A 23,909-nucleotide genomic window follows, 5' to 3' on the forward strand; every position below is an offset into this window, starting at 1 on the left:
CTCTTGAACGATGCACAGTAAATAAAAGCTACTCCCTATATACCCCTGTTAAAGTGGGAAGTGTATCTTAACAGCGGAGGATTTTTGTAGTTTACCAACATGCCCCGTGCTGGGCTTTTATACATTTTCAACAAAAAACTGCATTAGATTGTATTCCCTGGTCACTTGGTCACATCAGAATCAAACAAACATCTGTTTGCACAGGAGAAAGCATCTCATCTCAACCCTGTCTATGTGTGCATGCTGCTCTCACTTCCCCAATTACACAACTGGAGGAGGGTTGACCAGTTTCAAGGGAAGAGTGTCAATCTGTCTGTTTCAATCAAAATCAGCTTCTTTTATGAAAAAAGCCTATGATAATGACAATTATACCATATGGCATGACATATCCGGTAAACGAAGGATGTAACGGGTAACATATAATTCACAGCTAAACTAAATTCTCATTCTCATTGCAGGAAAAAGCAACTGAGGATGAGGCACCTTTTTGCATAAAATGACTGAATGATTATAACACTGTAAAAGTATCACATTTACAGATGCCACTGACTAATGTCTGTAGACAAGACTCTTAAGCTAGATGTTAGGTGAGACAGTAAAAAATAGGTGTCGCCTAATGGAGCCAGAGACCCAGCGTGCTAATTTAATATTACGGAGTGATAGATGATGGCGAAGAAGACAGTGATGGGGGGAAAAAAGAAAACTGTTCTGTAGCTCCCAGCTAAGTAAACAGACAGGTTTGAAATAGGAAGTCATTTGCTGGTGACAGAGAACAGTCATGGCAGATAAGCTGAGAAGGATAATTGGCCTATCTGATTCAGCATCTATATGAGTGCGTGGAGCGTTTCCTTATTGTAAATGAGGAGGCAGAAGGTGAAATATATTTCTGTCAGAGCCTCAGAGGCACACTGCAGAGTCACGATCCCACTACCATACCTGTGGTACTAAGGAAAGATAATTCGTTATCTCCGCTTGTTTCTCCTCAGAGGCTTGTTGTACAGCGTTCTGACAAAGAGTTGTCTGTTTGCAGATGTCAACCTCATGTTTTTCTTAACATTTTCTCAGTTAAGTCAGAAAAGAGACTACTTTTCATATTCAGGGAATTAATTATTAACTATGAGCAGGAAAGGTGAGGCAGTGAAGAATCGTGCTGAAGCTAATAAACCACGGAAAGGAAAATCAGACATCATCCTTATATATTGTAAGCTCGGTGATTGATACAAACCCAAAAGGCGAACGCAACTAGAGCAGCAGATACTCATAAATGTAGAAAGTGGGGTAGGAAAAGGAGGAAGTCGTTATGAAAGACACTTTAACTGACAATGATAAACGAAGGAAAATTATTTAAAACTGGAGTTATTAGTTTCACAGAGGCGATTAAATGTATCATGGAAATTTGATAGGATAATTTTTGGGGAACCCTTACAGCCTAAACTGAGTTGTGATTCAGCAAATAAACAGTAAATAACTGCCAAGCATAAAAGAGCCATGAAATCGGGCAATAAAAAAAAAGAAATAAAAAGGGAACGAAATCTGCAGTACATGCATATGAAAAACTGACTTCCATAGTTTAAGCTGCACCTTTAGCTCTAGAAGAAAAGAAAGCATATCAAATATCAACCTCAGCTTTTCAAAGATATTCACTGAAAATGTCTATTTGTTTCATTTTAATGTGAAGTGTCTGATAAAAGCTTTTTTTAAATCATATACCTTTAGCTCTATTTAATTACACCGTTTCCTCCCTTCTCCCTAAGCTAAGAGAGAATGTGTGTTTTATCAAGTGGGATGTAATAGTCAGGCAAGGGTCTTTGTCTAAGCCCCTCATTACTGATGATTAACAGTGTTTCTCCTCTATGCCTCTCAGGAAACATGGTGAGCAAGGAGGGTGGCAAATGCATGCTCACCAACTCAGAGTCTGACTCGGAGGCAGCGCCCGTGCCCTCCACTTCGCTGGCGCTGGAGGTAAAGTATTCCCTGGAAGCCAATCGACAGGTGAGGAAGAGAAACAAGGCCTTGCAAGTGCGTTTCAAGGACATCTGCGAGGCGCAGAACGAGCAAAGAGAGGCGGAGTTGCAGGCAGCGGGGAAAAGTGGCAAACCAATGTCATACAAAGTGGCATACCGCAAATACATGACTGTCCCTGCACGCAGATCGATTCCTAACGTCACAAGGAGCACAGGTGTTCAGACGTCACCCGACCTGAAGAAACGGTATCAGACGTTTCCCTTCGAGCGCAAAAAAGGACATACCTTTAAGCATGTGGCGGCCGTGGAAACTTATAAAGGTCAGAATAACGGTTTTATCATGGAGGTGAAGCAGTCTAAGGCACCTGAGCAGGGTTTAGATGAGGAGGAGGAGGGGGCCTGTGGGGGGAGCGGAGTCCTGAGGACCAGGGCTCTGCTCCATACTAATGAGTGCATTGCCACAGTGGAGCAGCACACTGCACCTGATGGCCTGTGCTCTGATGCTCTGCTGCTCAGTTGCACTGCAGACACAGACTGCCTCGCAGACACACCGAGAGGAAGCGGACCTGGAGCACAGGCAGAGTACCAGCTCTGCAGCATACCTTCCAAAGCCAGAACAGGATTACAACACAGGGAGGCCGACACAGACCGCTCGGCCAAGAGGCAGCTGCTCAATCTGGAGGAAGGCTCATCCCGAACCCTGCCGGACAGGGCCTCCAAGGTTACGGGCCCCATCGCCTGGAACTCCCTCACCCAGGTGGAGTGCCTGGACAGTCCGTCTGTACGGAGCAAGCGAAAGAAAGGCCTGCAGCTCAACGGGCTGTCGAGTGAGACGTTACCACGATCCCGTGGAGGCTGTAAAACACAGGCACAGTGCCACACGGGGCAGTTATCTGCCCGGCCTATACGGGGCATGGAGGAACCTCTGTCACCCTGCATAGGCGGTGAGGCTGTTGGAACACCAACCGACCAAACGCAGGAAGCCTGTAAGCAAATAGTGCCTATGAATCAGGACGGGGACGTTAAAGCACAGCTCCAGGCCATGGAAAATCTCATCAGCTCCAGCCAAGAGACCATCAAGGTGCTGCTGGGGGTCATCCAGGAACTGGAAAAAGGAGAGGCCCACAGAGAAGGGTAAGCCATCTCACTCGAATCGTGTACAGATGCACGATTATTTCTCCCTGCTGCAGATGCACAGTACCGGTCCCACTGATGTCCCAAAGATCGATTTAGCACTGAAAATGACTCAGTGGCCAACCATGGCTGAATTATGGAACTACAGATGTATTACAAAACACGCAACACAGACAAAACAAACAACAAAAGCATCTATTGATTGGTTTAGCAAGAGTTGTCTACTTAACGTACACTGACGCGGGTCTTATGTTAGCCACAAAGGAATGCTATAAATCTACAGATAAAAACTGAGAGAAGAATATATTACAAAACAAGAGAAACATAACACGTTCATGATTCAGTATCAACAACAAAAATACAATGTTGGTGTGACACATTATTTCTTTATTACAGTAAAAATCTTATAAGTGTGACAGCTGCTCAGCAGAGCCTTGACTGAGGCACCAAAAGAGCATTATTGTAGCTGTAGTGATGTGGCTTTCACTTGGATGTGCCCTGCAGTGCTATTACAGTGCAATGCCCTTTTGTGACAATTCTCCTTAGATATGGTGCAGCTGCTGCATTACGTACATGCTTTAAATCACATGTTGCCATTGTGTATGTCACCTTCATTCACAAACCCAGTGCTAAGCAACGCTCTCTCAGTTTATTAATTGAGTAATTTAACACTAAAATGCTCAAGACATGAATATTATTCTAAGCAGGGCATCAAATTACAGAATGGCATTAAATTTAAGATTGTTTATTACTTAAAGAAAATACTAAACGTTTAACGATTGGCTTTATCCAGCAGCAGACTATAAGTTTATCTAGAAAAGTCCAAGGCATGTGAAAAAGCCACAGCCTGTGAAAAAGCCATTTACTGTCCAAAAGATACTGAGTATATACAAAAGGGCTGCAGATAGACAATCCTCTATTTCAGTGGGTTTGATGCTATCTAAAGGGACGAGGCAAACAAAATGGGCAATTTGTTGGGAGAATTGCTGGGGCTCGGCACCCAGATCCCTATCTGTTTTGACCAGTAGCCGTGTTACGGCATGGAGCGAGAAACCCCATGTAATCAACATATCCAAAACACACCTGTCAAGCTTATAAACAAGGAGGACACAAGTACAAGTACTTCCAAGTGTAAGAAAGCAATTCTCAATTTCAACTTCAAACATAGCACGTAGCATTTGCAACCCTCTAACAAGGCAATTATCCTCCTTCAGTCTTGCACAATGCAACTTTAATCTCCTAGTTGACAAACTTAGAAAAATGCGATTGAAAAAGTTAGCACACGCGTGACATAATGCGGGACACTACTTTCAATGCGTTGCCGAGCACATCTGACTTATCAGGTGTGTCTAAAGTGGCAGGTGGGAAGTGGGGAGGTAAGGAGAGGAGAAGCTTTTCATAGACAAAAATAAGTGAGCACTCTTTAATGGCACCATCTGTTCACATACACAAAGACACTGTGTTTTCACATTGTGCTTCCTACATTAAGCTAAAGCCAGTGAGCAGTGCAAGCCCCGTGTAATCCATCCAAGGCTAAGTGAACTTCTATTTATCTATTCAAGCATAGTCATCTTTGTCCTGTAAATACAGTATTTCTGTATTTCAAAGGTCACTTTTTTCACACTACATTAGCTTCACTTACCCCCTATGTAAATGTCACTGACACAAGCAATAGGACTGCCCATAGGCTATAGGTGAATTGCATCTTATATTAAGTCATATAACTTATAACTATTGCATTAATCACTGTGCGTGCATGTCTACAGTGGCTGTGATGCTGATGCAAAAAATCTTTTGTTTCTCCTGATCTGTGTGACATCAGGAGAAAGAAAATAGGGGTGCAAAAGACAAAAGTCTAGGAGGAAGAAAGAAGGATACAGTTACAAAATAGAACAAAACTACATATAACCTGATGAGTTTCAGATTTTATCGTAAAAAAAACAGCAAGCAGAGAAAAACATAGTGGTGGTGGATTCAAACTGCTTGGCAGTTTCACATCAAAACAAATTCATCACAAACTCAAATTATTAGACTCCTCTGATTGGATGTCTCGAACTGAAATGTAACTATATTGAGGTGTGATGTCACCAGCTGTATTGGAGCGAGTTTGAAGCTAAAAGTCAGCACCATCTTTCCCATGTGCAGCCAGGACCTTCCAGATAACAACAATCTGCGATGTACATTACATTTACAGAAATATATCGCATGACAGCATCCTCTGAGGGTCTTGTTAGTGCAAATCTTAAACCAAAAGCACAGTAGAAAAATCACTGTTTACTTCTTAAAGAGAAGCTACAAAAGTCTGCCTGCTGCTCTCCCCAGTGAGTTCAAGAGGCGGAGAGTGCAGCAGGCAGCAGGTGGGCACAGAGCTTTCCATCAACCCAAGAACATGGCAGACATCAAAGCCTTCTATGTGCCTTAAAATCTAGCAGTGATCTTAAAGAAACTACAATTTGCAAAACAACATATTTCTTGAAAGAAAGACATAGAAGGCTTTTTTGTTTTGTTTTTTCCTATTGGCTTGATGACTTTTATCCTTTGGTGAATATGAAAGTTAACCCTTTTTTGTAACTTCTCTGTTGGTACTGATGTTTCAACTGGAGTGGTTTTATCCCCATCAAAAGTGTTACTTCCTCCAAAAAACTATATATTGGAATAGCAATTCCAGTGCCTCAGCATTGAAAATGACTTCTTCGACTTGGCTATTAACAAAAAAATGAGACAGTTAGGGAAGAAAACCACTAAAAACTTGGGACTATAAAGTCTGACGAGACTGGGGATGAGAAGCTATTACAAAGGGAACACTCTGAAAAGCACAAACACACACAGACACTTGTCCCTCGACTACAGTTTTGCCCAGAGCATAGAGCGTGACAGTGGGAAGGATTCTAGAGTACATCATTGGCTGGACCCAAGAACACAAAGCTTGGGAATAATGCTGTATCATCAGATAGTGCTGGCAGCCCAGACCCAATTAATCACACTCATGGGGACTTGTTGCTAGCGTGTCTATTAGCACTGTGTATGTGTGCATGTTTTTATGCCCCTGGAATCCCACCCACTCGGTGACATTTGGGAGACTTCACGTAGTAGCAAAATCGAGGGAGGTGTGTAAATATACTGTTAATGGCACTTTTGGCTTCGCGCTCCCCAGGGAAGCTTGCCGAAATGAGCTCTACTCTCTTATTTTCTCCTATCAACTCAGTGTGAGAGGGGGTGAGGAGTTATGAAAGATTGAGGGGGAAAGAGACCTAGACAGCATGAGGGTTAGAGAAAGACAGAAAATAGGGAGTCGTTCAAAGGGCACAATTCAGTTGACAATGTAACCCATCAGTTGTTTATTGATTGACTCGTCTTGCGAAAAGCGAGCGTGGCTGTGGTCTTCCTCACTGCACTGCACTGCACTTCCAAGCCTATTATTACAATTAATCCCAGTTGCAAATGTAAACATGTAAACGTAAATCTTGTATCACTGCATCCATCCCATTTCCCGAGTCTGGTACAGTCTTAAATAACAATATTGATGTCAACACATCCAATATACCTGTCAGAGCACACAGCGCAGAAAGCAGTGCAGTAGATAAGGAGGGGAAATTTATGGTAGGGCTTTAATTTTTATTGGTGCCGCAGCCTGTGGGTAGCCTGGCAAAAGTAGTAGTGAGAGAAATGAAAAACGGCTATTCTACTGCAAAGATGAAAGCTGAGGATTAAAAGCAAAAGTTACCCATTAGAAGTATGATGAATGGAACACAGTGTCTTTAACATTAAGGTTCACTTGAGAAACCAGACATGTGTAACTGTCTGTGAAAGCATCATCACATCTAAATAAACCTCACAAAGAAGAAAAAACATCTTCTCGCTAATCTCTATTGGTATTTAGCTGATGTGTTACTTGACAAAACAATACTGTTGAAAGTTCAACAGCAACATCTCTCTCCAGAAACAGTGCCCCCATTACTGAGACTAATCCACAGACCCCACTCTGAGCAGTCTCTCTCTGTTTTCATATGTTTTATTGATTAAACCGAGTAACAAAGGCCTTTTTTTGTCTGGAAAAATGTGCAGCTGTTCATCACTGGGATGAGCTCTAACAGAAAGGGTGAAGAGAGAAACCTTAGACATCTCAAAACCTTGACAGATAAAAATACCTGATCCACTGGTAAGCAAGTTTTAAACTGTGTTTCAAAGGTTACATGCCTGTGTACCACGGCGTTATTGATGCTGGCACTGATATAACCCGAATAAGCTGTTTTGGTTAGCAGGAGAGTGGTATCTAATATGCGTGATGACATACAAATACCTGCCAGTGATTGATGAAGAAGAGCACAGCTATTAAAAATTATGCATGGCATCTCTATGTGGTAAACAGAACTGTGCAAAAGTCTTGAACCTTTGCTCGTTTATTTCTATTTTGCTTCTATGGAGCCTGGTATTCTTGTCATTTTTAAAAGTAATATTGGGGGAATGGTTCTTCAGGGTTTCCGAAGATCTTTCAAAGTTTTTCTTTGGCTGCTTTTCCATTCATTTTCAGTCCAATGGTTATACATGACTACTTTCCATTTTCAGAGCAATGTTTTGCTTGCTAAGCTACTGAACGCTGGCCTGTGGATCATTCAAGGATAAAAAAGGCCTTTAACCCAAGGGATGATCCAGTGTTGTGTCTACACAAAAAAAAGACCTTATATTTGCCAAAGACTTATGTCATATATCATCACATACATCTGTATGGGGCGCTGAGTGCCCTTAAGAGATTAAAGGAAACTGTAAAAAATGGAGAATAAAAGAAGAAGTGGAAAACCTTGAACCTATTTTTTTTTTTAATTTGAAAGTCATGTCCTTAAGAAAAAGACCTAATGATCTAATGGTTAGATCATTAGGTACGGAGGACAAAGGTCTTAACACGGATTCTCTAAAGCCATCTGTAAAACATGCCAGTGATGCTGGGGATCTGGCTAAAAAAAAAAAAATTGTGGAAATCTAGATCTTCATTTTTCATCATAACCATCAGCCCAAACACGCTGCCAATGCAGTCAAAGCATACCTGAATAGAAAAGCACACAACGAAACATTACTGAAACAGTGTCGCATCACTTTGAAAGAGTAGAGAACAAAAGGAAGCCAACAAAGAAGATCTTTGAAAGTCCTTCAAGTAACCTGCAGAATTACTCCCAAAGACTACTATAGAAATTACAGGAAAAGGGAAGGGAGTTCAGGCTGTGTTAGAAGAATAAAGGTGGACATACTAAGTTATTGACTTCCAGGCTTGTTAGAATTGTACAATCTCGGCTGTTGCCTTATATAGTTCCCTATATGTTTACATCTTTCAATTCATTCCTGCAATGTTTCACCCTTTTCTACCCGGAATCTAAAGAAATGAGCAATGTTTCAAGACTTTTACAAACTGCTTCTTCTGATGCAGAAGTTTAATTACCATAAAACCAGAATTGCCTTCTTTTCAATAGTGTTGGTAAAATCCAAAGTTGCATCCATTCTATTATGTCATGAATTACAAGAACACCATTGAAATCAATACTCTACTCACATTTACAGATGCCAGAGAAATCCTTTAAGCTTACTGAAGCTCTTAACTCAGGCCCATCAGTTAACCTTTAGAAAATAATCTTTAATCAGCACAATCAGCATTTCCTGTTTTATGTTGTTAAAACATCTGATAACAATATAAAGCATATCATATAATACAGTACTTTAGTTTTTAGCCTATAAAATTGAGGCAAACTATAAAACGTCAATGGGTCGCATTCTCAACCAAAATTGTACAATTTCATCTCCTTAGAGGACCTAAACGATTCTGTTACTTTCAGATTATAACTCAGATTGTTTGCTTTACAAAAAATATGCTCCACAGAAAGGATTAATCAATGAAGGGATTTCTTTCGCGTGAGTAAAAAGGGTTTGCGTACAACGTAGGAGGAGCTCATCAATTCAGCAATAAAAAGTAATAAAGACCAAGTTAAAAAAAAAACATTTTTGTGTTAAAAACCTTTATTCATTTTGGTAAAAACTGACTAAAGATTACTTAATTTATTAGCCAAGAACCATTTGGGTTATAAACGCTGTTTGATATATTATGAGTTTACACTTCTAATCAACAGTTTAAATATGTGTTTCTATCACAGTGTACATAAAATAATCAGCCGATTAAATGATAATTACACTAATGTAGTGTTACAGCCCAACAGTACTTTTGTTATTACTTCATGAAAAACTCCAATATAATTGGAAGGTATTTCAACAATCCTGAAACAAGTCTATAATGAAAATCCTCTTTAAACGCAGGTCAAAAACTCACCCTGTGTACCCTTTAGCTTTATCTGACTACTAATCAGTCAACCACAAGTAATGGCTGACACCGTGCCCTGGCTCCTGACCGGTGTCACGGTCAGGAGGGCAGTGTGACTCCTCATCATCACCCTCATTTACTTCGCTCTCGCTAACGAGGGATGACAAATAAGATGAGAAAGGAAGGTGTGAGGGAGCAGCCTAACAAGTCCTGTAATTACTCATTCACGACTCTTATCTTCCCCGCAGACTCTCCTATCGAACCGGACAGGACACGGCCAACTGTGACACATGCCGGAACAGCGCATGCATTATTTACAGGTTAGTAGCCATTCCTCTTCAAAGACACGATGATCCAAATGCGCCCTGCTCTTTCTCCTTGAGGGAAAGTGAACAGGTGGAAAAGAGACACCACAGAGAGGAGGGGAAGGGCTATTACTAATGTGAATGCTGCTAATGAGCGCATGGGGACATGTGACATTTACACGCGACGCTGTCCATTAAGCTATATGTCTTCTTCTGATTCTCATACTGTCCCTTCACACTGCTTCATTCACTGAGTAGAGGGGATAAATACAATGGAGCGTGTGAGCACAGGGTTGCAAAAGGTGAAATTAATTACCGTCCACACATCATGAAATATCATCACAGTGCGCTGTTTCCAAGCCAACTAAAAATCTGAATGACTTAAATGTAAAGTTCAATTTATTTGAAAACTAATATACGTGTGCAAAGTCAACCAGGCGAGAAAGTATCTTCTTTTGAAGACACACGTGGCATAACTTAATTTGGAGGCACTATGCTTGTATGTTAAACAATGTTTAGTTGCTCTGTTGGAGGCTTCAGAATATCTAATTCTCATACAAAAACGCTAAATTCAGCGATGGTTCTCAGATATAGCCTCTAAGAATCATGAATCCCTATACACAAACTCACAACAAGCCAGCTAAAAGTTATTGCAATACTTAATTAAAGCCCAACTTTGAAATAAATTGCAAAGATGCAGTGCCCTACCAAACTGAGATTGCTGCTAAATTTCATTTATTAAGTCTACGTGAGTTGTTGTAGGGCATGACAATTAAGTCAAGCTTGTACCATGTTCTTACACAGTCAGTATGACCCCCATGAAGGCTCTTTACTCACAGTTAGAATGGCAAGACACAAGGTTAAATTGCGTATGCGCATGCAGCTTAGCTGTTTCTGTTTTTCAGTGATTACAAGAAGTAAGCTGACAACGGTCAAAACGAGCGAGATGGGGAAGAGATGGAAAAGAAAGGAGATTTAAAAAAGTAGGTGGGTGAGAGGCAATCAATAAAAGTGTTTTCAGTGGTCACTGCTGTTCTACTCAGTCTACTTTTCTCCTCTGAGAAGCCATTTATAATCATTTTCTATCTACTGCTCTCAATAACTGATAAGCCTCTGGCCATACTTCAATCGGCTCCTGAAAATCAAGGAGCAGGGCATAACTCTGTTCCCTCTGATGTGTGAGATGAGGAAGGGTGCATTGCAACGTAAAATATTTTAGGATCCCAGCAGGTCCTCTGCATAGCCGCAGGGTTGACAACAAGAATGGTGCTTTAACAACAATTCAATGACAGAACGACGGGGTGATTTGAGCTGACTGATGGCAAAGAATTTGAAGGACACAAGACAGAACTAATTAATAGGCAATGGTTTAAAAAATGAATGAAATAGAACTGACTCCTGAGATGAGATTTCGCTCTTATATATAGTTAATATGTACAGTGTCAATGCAGAGCTTTGCCCATGGAGAATAGGCACCCCTGTTCCCTCTAACACAGGCTCTTTCTCCACTCTCCATTCCTAAGACAAGACCACAAAGATGTTTGCTAACCTTTGCTCTCAATCTGCAAGCAACAAACTGTGTAGCAAAATGCTTAATTTTAACAAATAAAAGCAATTTCCCTGTAAGGCTCTTAGAAGAAATTACCTTTCCTATGATGCTTGCACACTTTTGTTTTTTTTAGTTTGTTTTTTTACTAAAGTCATCACATCAATGTGATTTCTAATGCTCTGGTGTTTAGATGTGGCCGATATTTAATCAGTGATGTGCTGACAGGTGCAAAAGTGAAAAATTTCTTTAAAAAAAAAAAAAAATTGAAATGACATTTGTTTAATTTGATTGCAGTGTTCAGATTGGGTATTTTTATTCTGTTTGCACTTTTAAACCGACTATAATTCAAATTTTAGGCTTCTGTAAACGTAGCTCCTGGTGTGTATATCAATGTGACCTCAATTCCCACTGAAGATATTAAATATGCAAATGCAGGTTGCAATAAAAGCTATGATTAAGTGTAGCCATTTGAATATGAGCCAATTATACATACGAGTGAGTTGTTCAAAATAGAACGCGTATGGAGATTTTCAATACTAAAAAAGCCCAAAGAAAAACTGATTGTTCTATAAAGTTGACACAAAGTAAGGTCAGATTTTCCCTCTGATTTTGCAGGTGTTGATCTTGCAGAAAGACTGACAACTGTCTTTAACGTCAAATATCCACATTCGGCTTCCTAGATCTGCCACAATTGACTGAAATTCTTCACCTGCGGAGGAAGTGCAGAAAAACACAGACTGTATATTGGAAAAATAGCTGTCAATAAAAATAAAAAAACCCCAGGAGGCTCATTTTTAACAAACCCTGTCTGGGTCTGGCAGGGTTTTAGCTTGATGAAGGGCAAAAATTTTTTAAATGTGATGTTTAAAATCTGTTAAATTGACCCGAGTTCTTCTTTAAGAGACTCGCTTGGCATGGTAAATTGTGTTGATTAGACACAGAATCAAATATAGCAGTTGTATTCACACAGGCGGGGGGATTAAATGGCAATCTAATTACTTAGATCTCCATGAAAACAACCTCTCTGGAGGTGGAGGAACACAGGATAGGAGGCAGAGCCGTGAAGGAACACTGTGTATAAGGGAAGAATAGTTGTCTATGATATCAGGATTTCTCGTGAGTATGCTGGAGTAAACTCCTAAATGTTAATGTGATATACCTGGTCTCGAGGCTAGGGTTGGAAATATGGATACATAAATCATTTTAACGCCAAGTAAGAAGCCATGCACTCTTCAACGTAATCAATTCGTCCAAGAGTATCTGGCATCATCCAACCCAACCTTAGCATAACAACAGCACCAGATCAATATGATGCTGCAGTCTATGGGCATGGACTTCAAACAGAATACAAAAGCTGCTATAGTCTCTTGTCCTTGTCTGGTCCCACTTTCCTCGTTTTTAACCATCTTGAACTCGGTCGGTCTCTCTTTCATCCTCCCTCAGTAACTTTCTCAATCTCACTTTTTCTCCAGAATATGTTATCTCCTCCACACAGCTAACAGTGTGTTTTCAAATGAACTTGGGGATTCAAAGCTTAATACAATGTGCATGACATTGAAACAGAATGAGGAAAAAGGCAGAAAAAACAATATTCTGTCTTGCCTATTACAGTGACGTAACATCTGTTACTGAGAAGGGTTAGGAGAGAGGAGTTTGGTGGGGGGAGTTAGAGACTAAGCATGAGAGTAGGGCTGCCCAAAACGATTATTTTGATCGTCGACTAATCAGATCGTGCATCCATTGGACGTAAAACGTACAGCTTATTGCACCAGCATGCATCTGCTCTTATATAACTATCATTAGCTTACAGCTTTAAGTGTTTACGGTATGTGCTAACAAAAAATAAAGACAAGATGATAGTTTATTAAATTTGAATGAAATTTGCAGATTGTTTCGGTGGAGTTTAATAAACTCAGCCGTCTGCTCCTTGCTATCTAAAATATAACGGGACACCGGAGTATATTCTCGAGCATCTGTGTAAAAACTATAATTTTAATCTCAGCCAAATCGATTTACTCAGGAACAAATAAAATACCGAAAAAAGCCAAACAATAACATTTTAAAGTTATCCAAGTGACTTATATGTCATGTTTAACCTGAGTAGCAAAAGACGGCGGTGGGTTGAAAAAGATTTGCCGGGTGTCCGGTGTTCTCACAGGCTCTAGTGAGCCTAGCCCCCGGCTAGCTATCGAGCTAGTGGGTAACAGATGTCTCGGAAAATGTCGGAGCGCTTTTGAAAATATGTGGTGTCTTGATAAACTGAGCAGATATTTGAGGTTTACACAGCTACATTCTCGCCTGAAAATATGTTAAACGTTTATTTTGTGACCGAGAAAGAATAATAAGAGTAACATTAAAACTAACTAGATGCCGCCATTGTTGGAAACTGAGCTGTGCTGCGCTATGAATTCTGGGACACAGTTTCTTCTTCTTCGGGGTTTAACAGCAGCTGGCATCCTTGTACATGCAGTGCTGCCATCTTCTGTTTCAGTCCGTTATTACACTCTTAAATCCTACTACTTATTCCTGCATCTTTTGGGATCTTACAAAGCTTCAAACGACGCGTCGACTATTAAATTAGTCGTAGACAATTTTGATAGTCGACGTAATCCTGACTAGTCGACTAATCGTGGCAGCCCTACATGAGAGACAAACACAGAAAGAAGCTGGATAAAAAGACATCAATGGACAGGATGGTGCGGAAAAGTCGGGATTCGAAATGCATTCCGCTGATGCTTCTCGACGCAAAAACCCTGTAATCTCATTTTCCTCACATTGCTTTTATATGGGTTAATGTGCTGATCAAAAACAGAGATAGATTTAAGTGGTTGTGATTAAGGAAGTCGATTTGGGAGGTCCCCATCACTGAGTTACATTGTTAACAACAGACTACAAATATTCCCCAACAGTTAAATTTTCTCATTAGCTTCCGAGTCCTGCGATTAATTCTGGAGCAGAGCATTACAAGTGATCATTAAACTAACTATCTGATGGTAAAACATTCTTTGAATAACACTGTGCAGTGCAATAAGATAGCAAAAAAAAAAAAAATCAACAAAGGAATGGGCTTTTAAAAGGAGGACAAATATCCAATCTATTGTGCGAGGCTATGAAAATCAATTAAGCGTCGCTAAAGGCTGAAGAGCTGATTACATTAGAACATATGGAAATTACTGAGCAGCGAGGCTGTCCTACCGCACAGCAGTGCTGGGGGAAGATATCTCTTTTTCTGCAAGCATAATGATGTTTTCCAACATGGTGGTAAGCCGGTTACCATAGCTACAAGAGTGATCCTCGGTATGACAGATAGTGTGGAGGGACAGTGAGGACAGTCAAGAAGAGCACATTCACACCCAGAAAAGATAAGGGGAACAAAAAGAAAGGCAGAGTGAGAATGTGTAAGAGCGAGGGGATGAAAGAGACAACGAGAGATAAAGACCCAGACGGATAAAGGGCAGGTGAGAGGTTTGTATAACAACGAATAAGTTAAAATGAGAGATTATGTATTGTACGTGGAATTGGACAAAATTCTTTTTCTAATATATATATATATATATATATATATATATATATATATATATATATATATATATATATATATATATACACATACACACACACACACACACACACACTGTAGAGAGGAAGGAATGGGAGTAAGAGAGGAAGACAAAGATAGAGGAGGAACAAGTGAGGGACAGAGGTTAAAGACTGACAAGGTCCGAAGTGCTTTCTTCAATTTGTTCTGATCCAACAACCCCCTCCAGGGAGTGGCAGATAGGGGACAGTAAATGCCAACAACGTCTCACTTTTTGCTTTCAGCAAAAAGTCCAAATGCGGAGTGACGCATGGGGGCCCGTGACACTTTTATAAGGCAATGCTGATAACTGGGCTGGGTAGAGACTAATAAATCTTTCATTACAAGGCCTTTTGAGTAGGTTTCAAAGATGAGATGATTATCTTTTTTTCTCTCTTTTTTTTCCAAATGAAGTTATGCTGATTTTTTTTTCTCTTTTCAGTGACATTTAATTTTCCTTGCTATGCTGTTCCCAAGCCACGGGGCACTTTACATCTACTTTGTATGATTCGCCTGGCTCCTGAGAGCTGCGCAGATTCAGTTTCACACAAAGGCTAAGTAACAACACACAGCTACAAGGATGACTAACCAGAAACTTTTGATTGTTCAAATATGTATGCTGTTTGTGGGGATTAGTCTGATTACATTACATTTACTACGTGTATTACTCAACTTTAAAAACGAAATATTTAAAAAATATCAGGCTTGAAAAGGAATGAAAACACTTCATAAGCTATTTTGAGTACAGCATTGTTAGTTTCTATGCTGATATTGTCAACTGGTACTGCATCATGTGACTTTATACGTCAGTGCAAACGCTCCTCTTTTTAAAAATAAAAATAAAAATCACGTTCACAGCATTTAAGTTCGACTGGGTAGTGTCCAGGGTGGTTGGGGGTGTTTTCTAACAAAGATCATTCATTTAGTTTCAGCTTCCAATGAGGTTCACAGTCAAATCAGAAGACTACAGACTTATAAAGTAGTGTTGTGTCTATGGATGGTGATGGTCAAAACTACTGACGACGGCTCGTAGATCAGGGCAATTTTTGTGCTTTTTCTCCACTGACGCAATAAACTGATATAATTATTATGAGGTGTATAATAAACTGAATCTTCCTCATTATAGTTTCTGGTTGCACTTCCACATATAACAGGAACTTGCAACCCAGACTTACTTGGGCGTGCGTGGCTACGCATCCACAATTCACGCACGGACTTCTACAAGCTTTGAAGTTAATGTGCGTCTGTGTGGAGAGGTTACACTGATCTATCGTCATCATCAAAAGAGAGACAACAGCAGGATATCTGTGACTGCTGGTTTGATTTTTAAATGTGTGCAAATGTGACCGTTGAGACTGTAAAGTGCAGAGACACGTATTCGTCTCCTAAACTTCCTGTCTCGTCTCAGTATTAAAGTCTGTTAATACTCTTTTAGCTGTTCAACTGATACCTGTCCATTAGGTTAACTAATTACGATAAAGCTAAATCAATCAGTGTTTTAAGTCAACTTATAAACGTTTCTTCTTACTGGATGAAAAAACTCCCAATGTAGATGTTCCACTTTAGCTCATTTGGAGGTTTTTTGCCTTGTGGCCACATATTGTTATTATGGAAGATGAATAGAGCCACCACAATGGGTGTGCTTTAACCTCCTCTGCCATCCAATAGCGATGCCACAGGGGGACGAGAGGATGGAATCACCCAACCCTACTATAAAGACTTTTTAAATCAGCGGTCCCCAACACCCGGGCCACAGACAGGTACTGGTCCGTTAGTCGTCTGGTACCGGGCCACGAGAGTTGAGGTTTGTGTGTGAAATTTATGGTTTTCAGGGTTTTTATCATTTACTCGGTTTCCCTTGGTCTTTTCCAGTGTGTTATGAATTTTAAATATTTACATGTTACCATAGCGACAGAGAGCATTAATTGGCAGAGAGGAGGATGTTACTCACAATGTTGTTGGCGCATTTCAGGAGGACGCTGCTAATAAAGTTACACAATTACACAGTGAATTCACGTTTACTATTTTATTTACAAAACACCACAGTTTTTGTCTTGGTCGTATCAGTTTATTTTGTTGTATTTATCTGCGACACCTTAAAGGCCAGTCCGTGAAAATACCGCCTGACATTAAACTGTTCTGTGGCGCAAAAAAGGTTGGGGACCGCCGTTTTAGATATAGTCTGCATTTAGATTATTTAATATGTGACTGAAACTGGAATTTAAGGTTGACTTATTATGGTCATTTCCAACTTGATTCTTTATTCTTGGGGTCTACAAGAATAGTTTTTCAGAGGGGGCAGGTTACAGCCAGAGTGGTGGGGCTGAAATGACCTTGCCCAACCTGGTCGTCCCCGTTCTACGACATCATAGAGAGCCAGAATAGAGAAAAATCTGAAACCTGAGCATTTGGCTTTCATGGATTACTTGATTGATTATTTTAACAATTTACATGTGTTAAAGTTTAGAATTTAGAAGCACAACCTTTAACCAGATGGAAACAGCTGTACAAAGCAAAGATTGCTGCACATAAGTATCTTGATCTGTGCAACATGTAATGTACAGTGTCCATAAAGAGCATTAATTAACTCTTATTATTGTACCAACAATACAGCATAATAATCGGCATTTTAATCAGGTTAAATGGCTACATGTCCATGTAGGACTATCACCTGTAGCCATGGATGTGAAGCAACAACCGCCTCAGCAGTATTAGAGGCTTACGCTGAAGAGCAAGGAAAATCCTATCACTGCTGCTGTATATGTGTGTATGTGCATGATTATGTGTATGTGTAGAAGGAGAAACTTATCCACAGAAAATGACACAGCATTGAGCTAGAGCACCCCCTTCCCTTAAAACTCCAAGGAGATCTGTTTTGCTGTGCCTTTATCGCAGCAATAACTAAAGGTTTTTAAAGACGTGCAAAGCATGCAGGGAAATGCTCAACATTTTGCTTCATCGGTGTCACCCCCACGTTTATTACATCTATGCCACTTCTATCTGAGCTGCAAGAGCCTGTTAATTTAGTGGCCTATGCATCTTGTTTTATATGCATGTCAGAGTTTGACAAAGTGAACTACATTTGGGAACTATTTTTATGAATGGATAAAAATCAAATTTTTCAGAATGAATATAAAACAACTGTTATGACCACTTAAAATTCATATATAGGAAATATTCTTGGCAAACTTTAAAATCTACTCTGGTCTAGCCATTTGAGGCCCAAGAGGCCTCGAAGGAGGACTCTTTAAATGGTACCTGCCAACTTTGAAGCTCTGGGCCAACTGTATGACAGACATGGAAAAGTTCAAACAATGTGTGCAGGTGTAATCTTGCTAAAATAATATCAAGGCACGTGCTGTTGTACTTTTTCTATGTGTTCAAAGCACAAAATCTTTTTGGAGATTTTACAGAGATGAATAAAATCCCTCAGGGATAAAATCTGAGCATCGAAAAGTAATTGTGAGCCAAACAAGAAACAGTCTTTTTATGTCCTGGTCTAAACATTTAGTTCAGGTCCTGCACGTATTTTTCTTTCTTTTCGTTTTGTGTTTTTTAATAAAGGCTCAGAGCAAAACAAAGAACTGCATATGATTCAGCTCGCCTTTTAGCTGTTTATGCACAAATCTGAATAAATCCAAAGGTTGCGAACATGGATTGATCTGACCTTTTGAGTAAATTTGTTCATAAGACAGTTTAAATGATTTTAAATATATGCGCTCCTTCTTTAAACGTATCCCCAGTGCATTTGCTTGCAACACGGAGCTGTTTCCACATGTAATCATTTGTGCACACAAACTTCCACTAATTTCACACAGAAACACGGATATAGATTTTTACCAGTGTAATTAGCAGCCAGTGATTTATTGATCAAAGTGGCTGCGCTTTCCCTTTTATATAAAAGCCTAAAGTCAAAGAATTATATAATTCTGAGTGTCTGCTTCACTTGAGTTGCTCATATTTGCAATTATTGGAGAAAGTAATGACATGCAAAGGAAATGTTTGACTCTTTTGTGTGGACAAGTAAATTCCTCATTGAAACTGTGAAACTGTGTTGACAGATAAAGTTGGTGAACTTGAGGAGCACGCTAAGGAAAGATTTTTTCTTATATTTCATTCAAAAAATGCATATCAATATAAAGTGCCTTGAGGGGACTGTTGTTGTGGTTTGGTGCAATACAAATAAAATTGAAATTGAACTGAATAGATGTGATGCAGGTCTGGAAAACAGTACACCAGACAGAAGTTAAATGCATTCTGCACTACGGTCCACCAGTGTCAAACATCAGTCTGCTGAAAGATCTCCCATCCTTGCATTCCAAATTCCTTTATTTGCAAAATGTGCAAGAATTTTCTTATCTGTTTCAAATCTCTCCATAACACGTTCATGAAATTTTAGCTGTTTTTTGACTTCTCCATTCCACTAACCTTCATTTCCTTTTCATAACCACAACCCAGAACATTTGTACTACCAGGAATCACAGATCACATAAAGGTTCTTGTCTGTTTTTCTGCTCAAAAGCTTTTTTCAGATCATGTCAAACACATATTGGCCCAAAATGACTACATTTTTTAAAAGTAGGTTTTGCTTAAATGTTCAATATTGTTAAATGTTAAATTTTGTATAACAGAGGCTTTTTCTTTTCTCTTTTTTTTGCTAAAATATATTGCCTATAGATATATATGTATTGTTTAAATGGTGATTAACTGTTTTTTCAAATGTGTCAGAAATTTCCACATGAATGTCTCCTCATAAAAAAACTCCCCACAAATGTCACTTTACTACAGAGACTTGATTTAAGAACTTATTACTATTTGACTGCACTTTCAGAGTCTATACGGCCAATAATGTGCAATTGCAATTCCCCTTGAATACTAATAATGATCTAACTATGTATCGCTTCAAGTCTTAAATCCCAACAGATGCATTGTACTTAAATCTGAGCAGGCAGCCTGCTGCTATTATGCAAGTCTGTCTATCAGATTTGCCACCAGCCTGACTTATGTAGTGGCTGACGAAGGCTTTAGCAGATTAAAGCACAGCTGAGGAAGTAATCTGAGTTTCACTTTGCAGCACCTAGCAGTCAGTTTGCAAGTATGGGATTACAATGACGCTTGGTCCAGATAAATACCCTTGAACCCTGAGTAAATACAGAGTGAACCAACAAGGACAAGAAAAAAAACAAAAAATTAACGCATTCGTTATAAGCACTATTTTTTTCTGGTATTGTAATACTGAGCATGGATTGAAGCGACATAAAACAAAGTGACATCCTCACATCAATACGAAGGCTCTCATCTGAGGTCCAGCTAAACAAATAATCTTCAGTTCAACATCAACACCAGAGACTGAACTGAGAGTGGGAAAAACACTAATGGACTTCCCTGTCGCTCTATGATTCACAATGAGAAGGCAAATAACAAAAGAAAGACAGAAAAAGAAAAAGCAGTGGGCCAAAATGAGCAGCCAGATGCAATCAAGAAATGTCTAAATTTGGAGGTTTTACTGGGAAATAAAGATGAAGCAACCAGGAAATGTAGGTCGCTTTACCAGGCTGAGCAGTGCTGTGACAGATGCCTGCGCAGGGGTCAAGTGAGTACAGGCCATAACTTTGATGCTTAATATGGTTGTCGGGGGAATGCGACAGCCAAAAAATGTCAAGATTAAAAGAAGCACTAAGGGCAAACCTCAACCCTGGTTTCAAAGATGATAAAAGAAGAATATAAACAATAAAAGGCATTAAATAAAAGCCAGCACTCTAATATTAATGAATTATAAGAAATGAACTATACGACTTGGGTAATAAAATCCCATTTACATGGTATTCATTTCAACGATAATATGATAAAACTGCCACACTTATCATTCTTTCCCTGCAATTCATTCATTATGATTAATTTGGCAATTGTGTCCTAGAAAATGAAGATTTGGGCTACAGTAAAAGAATCAAGCAACGGGCGTAAATGGGCACAAAAAGGAGCTTTCTACAAATCTGTATCCAAAACTGTTGCAATTTTGATTCAAATTTAAATTATAATAGAAGACAAAGCTTTCAAAGTCTGTTAGACCATTTATTTATCATTTCTTCTGATTATTTTAATATTGAGAAACACATGCTCACTTTTACTTTGACACATTTAAAAAAAGCTGGATAATTCATCACCTCTTCTTTTTAAAACTCTATAAGCATTTGATGTCGTTTTAATTTTTCCCCCCCATTCTTTCTTGATCCACTTACAGCTGCTCAGCACTTCAAGGCCTCCCTTTTCATAGTCTTTGCATCTTAATGCATGCAATGTCCTCAATGAGGGACATGTCTGGACTGTATTTAATACATTCATAATAGTTTGTCTTAATAGAAGAACTCCGTAATGTACTGAGTAGCCGAGTAGCTGAGCTACTCACACATATGAATGTGTGGGGCTGCAAACCTTCAAGCTTTTATGGTGCCTTCCCACATGTACATGTTACCTATGCCATGGTTTATAACTGTGTGCTAATAAGTATTCAGCTGGTCTCCATCCACTTCAGCCCACAGGATGCTTTGTTGATGAAATCTCAAAAAAATAATTGTCCCATTTTGATTCATCTTAGTTACACTACTTCAGTCCGTCCCAACGTAAATGACTGTTTAAATTGGAATTAAATGCCCTGGAGACAATGTTGTTAATAGCAAGCCAGCAACTGGCAGTCATTTAAGCTAACACCTTTCTGTCTTTGTTCGCTGCAGTGTTGAACTGGATTTCAAACAACAGGAGGACAAGCTACAACCACTGATGAAGAGGCTTTTCCCAACAGAGGACACCCACTTTCCCCCCCTGCCTTACCCTCAGGAGGCCTTCACCTCCACCCCAAAACGCAAGTCCAAAGCTGACTCCAAGAAACACGCTCGCTGGAAACTTTGGTTCCTGTGACAACAAAAAACCATGTTCCCCTCCACCACCGTGCACAGGATTTAAGTGTCCATCCGATCATCCGCTTTTGTTTGGTTTATTCATCAACTTCTTTTATATCTATTTGGATGTAGACCTGGTATTAATGGAGACCTTGACTGGATACCGAACCCTTTTCTGAGATGACAGGATGTTTAATGAGACACGAGTGTGGATCCCACGGAAAATTCAAAATGTCATGCTTACCAAAAATGGATTCTGAGTTATTTTGAACTAATTTCTTCAAACAGGGTGTGAAATTACACCAAGGAAACATATTTGGAGATCGGCAAGGTGAGAAGATGAATTTGATTTCCCGATGTCTATTTGCATATATATTTTTTCTTCTTCTAGCTGACGTCAACGGGGTTCTGTTCTGTAATGGTTCTGTGCCCTTCACATTTCCATTCATCAGTTGGGACTTTCTTCCCAGCCTCCAGGAGAGGTTGGCAGATCAACCATAATGCTCTGAGGCCTCCATAAACAGCATATCACTGTACTGCAAAGCACAATTAGAACTGTTCAGGATACATTTTCTCCAGAATAATTAAAAAGACCTATTTTGAGTAATAACTCACATATGTAGATTGTCTACTAACCATGCAGAGTGAAGACTTTCATATCTATATAAAGAAGAGACCTAAAGGACAAAATATCAGAGATGTTTATTGGAGTTCTACAGTCAACTTTTTATCCATCGCTAAAATGTCTCCTTGAATCCACTGACTTTGAAGAAAAAAAACAAAACAAAACAAAAGAAGAAAGAACACTTATTTTCTTAATATTTGCAAAGTTAAACATCCATGTACTTTTTTCTATATAAATATATCTATATACATTCACTTTAAGATTTAGCAAAATGTATTTATTTGAGCTGCAGTGACGGGAGCTGTGCAGTTCAAACACTACAGTGCAAAAGGAAGTCGATCATTTTACAATTCTCAACTCGTTTCCATGCATCGCAAAGTTCGTACTAACCTCACGTATGCATATGGTCATTAAACACCAAGAAAAGACAAAAACCATTGGTATAAAAGCATAGACACACAGAGAAAACTGTTACGAAACCAACTATAATAAACAGTTGGTTTTCAGCACACGCGAAGGGTATCAGAGGATAGCTTTGATTGTATTGCTGCAGTATCCTGTATCAGCTACTATAATAATAATAATAATAATGGATTGGATTTATATAGCGCTTTTCAAGGCACCCAAAGCGCTTTACAATACCACTATTCATTCACTCTCACATTCATACACTGGTGGAGGCAGCTACAGTTGTAGCCACAGCTGCCCTGGGGCAGACTGACAGAAGCGAGGCTGCCATATCGCGCCATCGGCCCCTCTGGCCAACACCAGTAGGCAAGTAGGGTAAAGTGTCTTGCCCAGGGACACAACGACCAGGACAGAGAGCCCAGGGATCGAACCGGCGACCTTCCGGTTACAGATGCGATTCCCAACCCCCTGAGCCACGGTCGCCCAATAGCTACTGAAACCAAGCCAGAGAAACTGAATGTGCCACTTCTGATCACAACCAGGGCTTCTACAGTGCAGGGTGGCAGGCTTATAGCCTTGCATGCTTTTTACAACCTTTGAACTTTGCAGGATATTTTCTAGCTTTTAAAACAATTTTTAATGAGATTGACAAAATCCCCCCCCCCTTTCCCTTTATTATTGTTATAATTAGTTCCTGCTCATTGCTTTGCATCTATTCGACTGTAAAGTAAAAACCATGTGCAGTAACTCCACAGCGGGTTCAACAATTACGTACAGCCAAAACATTTACTACACCTTCATGTGAAAAAGTGAGAACATCCGATAAGAATGATTCGTTTTTGGACGGATATGGACGGACAAACATTTTATCCTCTTTGAAATAGTGCTCATTAACAAAGGTGCTAATCTGAAATTTTTAAAAAAGAAACAGAAACATACATGCACACACCCAAGTGCAAATCGGTCGAATTTACTTTCTATTAACACACCAAAACAATTTGGGCTTCCGGGTTTGTTGTCAGTGATTAGACCCTACACAGGCTTTGTGAGGGTATGTTGATTAAGGTGCCACAAAGCAACAATCTCTGAGCAGTCTATGAGAACCACTAAATTTTAACTCTTGCAGCGTTGAAGTGCTCATGTCTACAAT

At 39.6% G+C, this 23,909-nt stretch overlaps 2 protein-coding genes across 3 annotated transcripts in view; one reads left to right on the forward strand and one right to left on the reverse strand.

Annotated features, from left to right (window-relative positions):
- The window catches only part of insyn2a (inhibitory synaptic factor 2A), a 31,691-nt gene extending 9,086 nt beyond the window's left edge, over positions 1 to 22,605 (forward strand). Inside the window, exons 2-4 of the mRNA XM_026178426.2 lie at positions 1,865 to 3,098; positions 9,648 to 9,719; positions 21,562 to 22,605. Of these exons, the coding sequence (XP_026034211.2) occupies positions 1,870 to 3,098; positions 9,648 to 9,719; positions 21,562 to 21,745 (1,485 nt within the window). The 5' untranslated portion in view covers positions 1,865 to 1,869 and the 3' untranslated portion in view covers positions 21,746 to 22,605. The remainder of the gene's footprint in view (positions 1 to 1,864; positions 3,099 to 9,647; positions 9,720 to 21,561) is intronic.
- Positions 1 to 23,909, reverse strand: part of dock1 (dedicator of cytokinesis 1) — a 196,844-nt gene that overhangs the window by 80,934 nt on the left and 92,001 nt on the right. The gene's annotated exons all lie outside the window — the stretch shown is intronic.

Source organism: Astatotilapia calliptera, chromosome 8, assembly GCF_964374335.1.
Source record: "Astatotilapia calliptera chromosome 8, fAstCal68.1, whole genome shotgun sequence".
Classification (NCBI taxonomy): Eukaryota; Metazoa; Chordata; class Actinopteri; order Cichliformes; family Cichlidae; genus Astatotilapia; species Astatotilapia calliptera.